At 55.6% G+C, this 7,500-nt stretch overlaps 1 protein-coding gene across 1 annotated transcript in view; it reads left to right on the forward strand.

The window, feature by feature from the left end:
* Window positions 1-7,500, forward strand: part of LOC113817298 (uncharacterized PE-PGRS family protein PE_PGRS54-like) — a 14,402-nt gene that overhangs the window by 5,547 nt on the left and 1,355 nt on the right. Inside the window, exons 3-11 of the mRNA XM_070141510.1 lie at window positions 1-366; window positions 514-630; window positions 715-2,301; window positions 2,356-2,652; window positions 2,779-3,552; window positions 3,583-3,729; window positions 3,865-5,253; window positions 5,335-6,102; window positions 6,133-7,500. The exon at window positions 1-366 is cut by the window's left edge and continues 583 nt beyond it; the exon at window positions 6,133-7,500 is cut by the window's right edge and continues 840 nt beyond it. Of these exons, the coding sequence (XP_069997611.1) occupies window positions 1-366; window positions 514-630; window positions 715-2,301; window positions 2,356-2,652; window positions 2,779-3,552; window positions 3,583-3,729; window positions 3,865-5,253; window positions 5,335-6,102; window positions 6,133-7,500 (6,813 nt within the window). The remainder of the gene's footprint in view (window positions 367-513; window positions 631-714; window positions 2,302-2,355; window positions 2,653-2,778; window positions 3,553-3,582; window positions 3,730-3,864; window positions 5,254-5,334; window positions 6,103-6,132) is intronic.

The raw sequence follows: 7,500 nt of genomic DNA on the forward strand, positions 1-7,500 counted from the left end.
GTGGATATAGCGGTTCCTCCGGTGGATCAAGTGGCGGATTCAGTGGATCAGGTGGAAGCAGCGGTGGATATAGCGGTTCCTCCGGTGGATCAAGTGGCGGATTCGGTGGATCAGGTGGAAGCAGCGGTGGATATGGCGGTTCTTCCACTGGATCAAGTGGAGGCAGCAGTGGCGGATTCGGTGGATCAGGTGGGAGCAGCGGTGGATATGGCGGGTCTTCCGGTGGATCAAGTGGTGGATTAGGTGTATCAGGTGGAAGCAGCGGTGGATATGGTGGTTCTTCCGGTGGGTCAAGTGGTGGATTAGGTGGAATTGGTGGATCCGGTGGAAGCAGCGGTGGATATGGCGGTTCCTCCGGTGGATCAAGTGGTGCATTCGGTGGATCAGGTGGAAGCAGCGGTGGATATGGTGGTTCTTCCGGTGGATCAAGTGGTGGATTAGGTGGATCAGGTGGAAGCAGCGGTGGATATGGCGGTTCCTCCGGTGGATCAAGTGGTGGATTCGGTGGATCAGGTGGAAGCAGCGGTGGATATGGCGGTTCTTCCGGTGGATCAAGTGGAGGCAGCAGTGGCGGATTCGGTGGATCAGGTGGAAGTAGCGGTGGATATGGCGGTTCTTCCGGTGGATCAAGTGGTGGATTAGGTGGATTCGGTGGATCAGGTGGAAGCAGTGGTGGATATGGCGGTTCTTCCGGTGGATCAAGTGGTGGATTAGGTGGATCAGGTGGAAGCAGCGGTGGATATGGTGGTTCTTCCGGTGGATCAAGTGGAGGCAGCAGTGGCGGATTCGGTGGATCAGGTGGGAGCAGCGGTGAATATGGCGGTTCCTCCGGTGGATCAAGTGGTGGATTAGGTGGATCAGGTGGAAGCAGCGGTGGATATGGTGGTTCTTCCGGTGGATCAAGTGGTGGATTAGGTGGATCAGGTGGAAGCAGCGGTGGATATGGCGGTTCTTCCGGTGGATCAAGTGGAGGCAGCAGTGGCGGATTCGGTGGCTCAGGTGGAAGCAGCGGTGGATATGGCGGTTCCTCCGTTGGATCAAGTGGTGGATTAGGTGGATCAGGTGGAAGCAGCGGTGGATATGGTGGTTCTTCCGGTGGATCAAGTGGTGGATTAGGTGGATCAGGTGGAAGCAGCGGTGGATATGGCGGTTCTTCCGGTGGATCAAGTGGAGGCAGCAGTGGCGGATTCGATGGATCAGGTGGAAGCAGCGGTGGATATGGTGGTTCTTCCGGTGGATCAAGTGGAGGCAGCAGTGGCGGATTCGGTGGATCAGGTGGAAATAGCGGTGGATATGGCGGTTCTTCCGGTGGATCAAGTGGTGGATTAGGTGGATTCGGTGGATCAGGTGGAAGCAGCGGTGGATATGGAGGTTCTTTCACTGGATCAAGTGGTGGATTAGGTGGATCAGGTGGAAGCAGCGGTGGATATGGTGGTTCTTCCGGTGGATCAAGTGGTGGATTAGGCGGAATTGGTGGATCAGGTGGAAGCAACGGTGGAGATGCTGGTTCCTCCGGTGGATCAAGTGCCGGATTCGGTGGATCAGGAGGATCAAGTGGGATCAGCGGTGGATATGGCGGTTCTTCCGGTGGATCAAGTGGAGGCAGCAGTAGCGGATTCGGTGGATCAGGTGGAAGCAGCGGTGGATATGGCGGTTCTTCCGGTGGATCAAGTGGAGGCAGCAGTGGCGGATTCGGTGGATCAGGTGGAAGCAGCGGTGGATATGGCGGTTCTCCCGGTGGATCAAGTGGAGGCAGCAGTGGCGGATTCGGTGGTTCAGGTGGGAGCAGCGATGGATATGGCGGTTCTTCCGGTGGATCAAGTGGAGGCAGCAGTGGCGGATTCGGTGGATCAGGTGGAAGCAGCGGTGGATATGGCGGTTCTTCCGGTGGAACAAGTGGAGGCAGCAGTGGCGGATTCGGTGGATCAGGTGGGAACAGCGGTGGATATGGCGGTTCTTCCGGTGGATCAAGTGGAGGCAGCAGTGGCGGATTCGGTGGATCAGGTGGGAGCAGCGGTGGATATGGCGGTTCTTCCGGTGGATCAAGTGGAGGCAGCAGTGGCGGATTCGGTGGATCAGGTGGGAGCAGCGGTGGATATGGCGGGTCTTCCGGTGGAACAAGTGGGGGCAGCAGTGGCGGATTCGGTGGATCAGGTGGGAGCAGCGGTGGATATGGCGGTTCTTCCGGTGGATCAAGTGGAGGCAGCAGTGGCGGATTCGGTGGATCAGGTGGGAGCAGCGGTGGATATGGCGGTTCTTCCGGTGGATCAAGTGGTGGATTAGGTGGAATTGGTGGATCAGGTGGAAGCAGCGGCGGATATGGCGGTTCTTCCGGTGGATCAAGTGGTGGATTAGGTGGATCAGGTGGAAGCAGCGGTGGATATGGCGGTTCTTCCGGTGGATCAAGTGGAGGCAGCAGTGGCGGATTCGGTGGATCAGGTAAAAGCAGCGGTGGATATGGCGGTTCTTCCGGTGGATCAAGTGGAGGCAGCAGTGGCGGATTCGGTGGATCAGGTGGAAGCAGCGGTGGATATGGCGGTTCTTCCGGTGGATCAAGTGGAGGCAGCAGTGGAGGATTCGGTGGATCAGGTGGAAGTAGCGGTGGATATGGCGGTTCTTCCGGTGGATCAAGTGGTGGATTAGGTGGAATTGGTGGATCAGGTGGAAGCAGCGGTGGATATGGCGGTTCTTCCGGTGGATCAAGTGGTGGATTAGGTGGATCAGGTGGAAGCAGCGGTGGATATGGTGGTTCCTCCGGTGGATCAAGTGGTGGATTAGGTGGAATTGGTGGATCAGGTGGAAGCAGCGGTGGAGATGCTGGTTCCTCCGGTGGATCAAGTGGCGGATTCGGTGGATCAGGAGGATCAAGTGGGAGCAGCGGTGGATATGGCGGTTCTTCCGGTGGATCAAGTGGAGGCAGCAGTGGCGGATTCGGTGGATCAGGTGGAAACAGCGGTGGATATGGCGGTTCTTCCGGTGGATCAAGTGGTGGATTCGGTGGATCAGGTGGAAGCAGCGGTGGATATGGCGGTTCTTCCGGTGGATCAAGTGGAGGCAGCAGTGGCGGATTCGGTGGATCAGGTGGGAGCAGCGGTGGATATGGCGGTTCTTCCGGTGGATCAAGTGGAGGCAGCAGTGGCGGATTCGGTGGATCAGGTGGGAGCAGCGGTGGATATGGCGGTTCTTCCGGTGGATCAAGTGGAGGCAGCAGTGGCGGATTCGGTGGATCAGGTGGGAGCAGCGGTGGATATGGCGGGTCTTCCGGTGGAACAAGTGGAGGCAGCAGTGGCGGATTCGGTGGATCAGGTGGAAGCAGCGGTGGATATGGCGGTTCTTCCGGTGGATCAAGTGGAGGCAGCAGTGGCGGATTCGGTGGATCAGGTGGAAGCAGCGGTGGATATGGCGGTTCTTCCGGTGGATCAAGTGGAGGCAGCAGTGGCGGATTAGGTGGATCAGGTGGAAGCAGCGGTGGATATGGCGGGTCTTCTAGTGGATCAAGTGGTGGATTAGGTGGATTTGATGGATCAGGTGGAAGCAGCGGTGGATATGGCGGTTCTTCCGGTGGATCAAGTGGTGGATTAGGTGGATCAGGTGGAAGCAGCGGTGGATATGGCGGTTCTTCCGGTGGATCAAGTGGAGGCAGCAGTGGCGGATTCGGCGGATCAGGTGGAAGCAGCGGTGGATATGGCGGTTCTTCCGGTGGATCAAGTGGTGGATTAGGTGGAATTGGTGGATCAGGTGGAAGCAGCGGCGGATATGGCGGTTCTTCCGGTGGATCAAGTGGTGGATTAGGTGGAATTGGTGGATCAGGTGGAAGCAGCGGTGGATATGGCGGGTCTTCCGGTGGATCAAGTGGTGGATTAGGTGGAATTGGTGGATCAGGTGGAAGCAGCGGTGGGTATGGCGGGTCTTCCGGTGGATCAAGTGGTGGATTAGGTGGAATTGGTGGATCAGGTGGAAGCAGCGGTGGATATGGCGGGTCTTCCGGTGGATCAAGTGGAGGCAGCAGTGGCGGATTCGGTGGATCAAGTGGTGGATTAGGTGGAATTGGTGGATCAGGTGGAAGCAGCGGTGGATATGGCGGATCTTCTACTGATTCAAGTGGTGGAATAGGTGGAATTGGTGGATCAGGTGGAAGCAGCGGTGGATATGGCGGGTCTTCTACTGGATCAAGTGGTGGAATAGGTGGAATTGGTGGATCAGGTGGAAGCAGCACTGGATATGGCGGATCTTCTACTGGATCAAGTGGTGGATTAGGTGGAATTGGTGGATCAGGTGGATATGGAGGATCTTCTACTGGATCAAGTGGTGGATTAGGTGGAATTGGTGGATCAAGTGGAAGCAGCGGTGGATATGGCGGGTCTTCTACTGGATCAAGTGGTGGAATAGGTGGAATTGGTGGATCAGGTGGAAGCAGCACTGGATATGGCGGATCTTCTACTGGATCAAGTGGTGGAATAGGTGGAATTGGTGGATCAAGTGGAAGCAGCGGTGGGTATGGCGGGTCTTCCGGTGGATCAAGTGGTGGATTAGGTGGAATTGGTGGATCAGGTGGAAGCAGCTCTGGATATGGCGGATTTTCCACTGGATCAAGTGGTGGGATAGGTGGAATTGGTGGATCAGGTGGAAGCAGCGGTGGATATGGCGGGTCTTCCACTGGATCAAGTGGTGGAATAGGTGGAATTGGTGGATCAAGTGGAAGCAGCGGTGGATATGGCGGGTCTTCCACTGGATCAAGTGGTGGATTAGGTGGAATTGGTGGATCAAGTGGAAGCAGCGGTGGATATGGCGGGTCTTCCACTGGATCAAGTGGTGGAATAGGTGGGATTGGTGGATCAGGTGGAAGCAGCGCTGGATATGGTGGATCTTCTACTGGATTAAGTGGTGGATTAGGTGGGATTGGTGGATCAGGTGGAAGCAGCACTGGATATGGCGGATCTTCTACTGGATCAAGTGGTGGAATAGGTGGAATTGGTGGATCAGGTGGAAGCGGCACTGGATATGGGGGTTCTTCCGGTGGATCAAGTGGTGGATTAGGTGGAATTGGTGGATCAGGTGGAAGCAGCGGTGGATATGGTGGTTCTTCCGGTGGATCAAGTGGTGGATTAGGTGGAATTGGTGGATCAGGTGGAAGCAGCGCTGGATATGGAGGTTCCTCCGGTGGATCAAGTGGTGGATTAGGTGGATCAGGTGGCAGCAGCGGTGGATATGGCGGTTCCTCCGGTGGATCAAGTGGTGGATTAGGTGGAATTGGTGGATCAGGTGGAAGCAGCGGTGGATATGGCGGTTCCTCCGGTGGATCAAGTGGTGGATTAGGTGGAATTGGTGGATCAGGTGGAAGCAGCGGTGGATATGGCGGTTCTTCCGGTGGATCAAGTAGTGGATTAGGTGGAATTAGTGGATCAGGTGGAGGCAGCGGTGGATATGGCGGTTCCTCCGGTGGATCAAGTGGTGGAGTAGGTGGATCAGGTGGAAGCAGCGGTGGATATGGCGGGTCTTCCACTGGATCAAGTGGAATTGGTGGATCAAGTGGAAGCAGCGGTGGATATGGCGGTTCTTCCGGTGGATCAAGTGGTGGAGTAGGTGGATCAGGTGGAAGCAGCGGTGAATATGGCGGTTCCTCCGGTGGATCAAGTGGTGGATTAGGTGGAAATGGTGGATCAGGTGGAAGCAGCGGTGGATATGGTGGTTCTTCCGGTGGATCAAGTGGTGGATTAGGTGGAATTAGTGGATCAAGTGGAAGCAGCGGTGGATATGGCGGTTCTTCCGGTGGATCAAGTGGGGGAGTAGGTGGATCTGGTGGAAGCAGCACTGGATATGGCGGTTCTTCCACTGGATCAAGTGGTGGATTAGGTAGAACTGGTGGATCAGGTGGAAGCAGTGGTGGATATGGCCTGTCTTCCGGTGGATCAAGTGGTGGATTAGGTGGAATTGGTGGATCAGGTGGAAGCAGCGGTGGATATGGCGGTTCTTCCACTGGATCAAGTGGTGGATTAGGTGGAACTGGTGGATCAGGTGGAAGCAGTGGTGGATATGGCGGGTCTTCCGGTGGATCAAGTGGTGGATTAGGTGGATCAGGTGGAAGCAGCTCTGGATATGGCGGTTCTTCCGGTGGCTCAAGTGGTGGATTAGGTGGAATTGGTGGATCAAGTGGAAGCAGCGGTGGATATGGCGGTTCTTCCGGTGGATCAAGTGGTGGAGTAGGTGGATCTGGTGGAAGCAGCGGTGGATATGGAGGATCTTCCACTGGATCAAGTGGTGGATTAGGTGGAAATGGTGGATCAGGTGGAAGCAGCGGTGGATATGGCGGTTCTTCCGGTGGATCAAGTGAAAGCGGGTCTTCCACTGGATCAAGTGGTGGAATAGGTGGGATTGGTGGATCAGGTGGAAGCAGCGCTGGATATGGCGGATCTTCTACTGGATTAAGTGGTGGATTAGGTGGGATTGGTGCATCAGGTGGAAGCAGCACTGGATATGGCGGATCTTCTACTGGATCAATTGGTGGAATAGGTGGAATTGGTGGATCAGGTGGAAGCGGCACTGGATATGGGGGTTCTTCCGGTGGATCAAGTGGTGGATTAGGTGGAATTGGTGGATCAGGTGGAAGCAGCGGTGGATATGGTGGTTCTTCCGGTGGATCAAGTGGTGGATTAGGTGGAATTGGTGGATCAGGTGGAAGCAGCGGTGGGTATGGAGGTTCCTCCGGTGGATCAAGTGGTGGATTAGGTGGATCAGGTGGCAGCAGCGTTGGATATGGCGGTTCCTCCGGTGGATCAAGTGGTGGATTAGGTGGAATTGGTGGATCAGGTGGAAGCAGCGGTGGATATGGCGGGTCTTCCACTGGATTAAGTGGTGGATTAGGTGGAATTGGTGGATCAGGTGGAAGCAGCGGTGGATATGGCGGTTCTTCCGGTGGATCAAGTGGTGGATTAGGTGGAATTGGTGGATCAGGTGGAAGCAGCGGTGGATATGGCGGGTCTTCTGGTGGATCAAGTGGTGGATTAGGTGGAATTGGTGGATCAAGTGGAAGTGGAACTGGAGTTGATATGTATGGTGGATTAGGAGGAGGCAGCGGTTCTTCCACTGGATCAAGTGGTGGAATTGGTGGATCAGGTGGAAGTAGCGGTGGATATGGCGGTTCTTCCGGTGGATCAAGTGGTGGATTAGGTGGAATTGGTTCTTCCGGTGGAAGTGGAACTGGAGTTGATATGTATGGTGGATTAGGTGGAGGGAGTGGTTCTTCCACTGGATCAAGTGGTGGAACTGGTGGATCAGGTGGAAGCAGCGGTGGATATGGCGGTTCCTCCGGTGGATCAAGTGGTGGATTAGGTGGAATTGGTGGATCAGGTGGAAGCAGTGGTGAATATGGCGGTTCCTCCGGTGGATCAAGTGGTGGATTAGGTGGAATTGGTGGATCAGGTGGATATGACGGTTCTTCCGGTGGATCAAGTGGCGGATTAGGTGGAATTGGTGGATCAGGTGGAAGCAGCGGTGGATATG

The sequence above is a fragment of the Penaeus vannamei genome, chromosome 28, assembly GCF_042767895.1.
Source record: "Penaeus vannamei isolate JL-2024 chromosome 28, ASM4276789v1, whole genome shotgun sequence".
Taxonomy (NCBI): domain Eukaryota; kingdom Metazoa; phylum Arthropoda; class Malacostraca; order Decapoda; family Penaeidae; genus Penaeus; species Penaeus vannamei.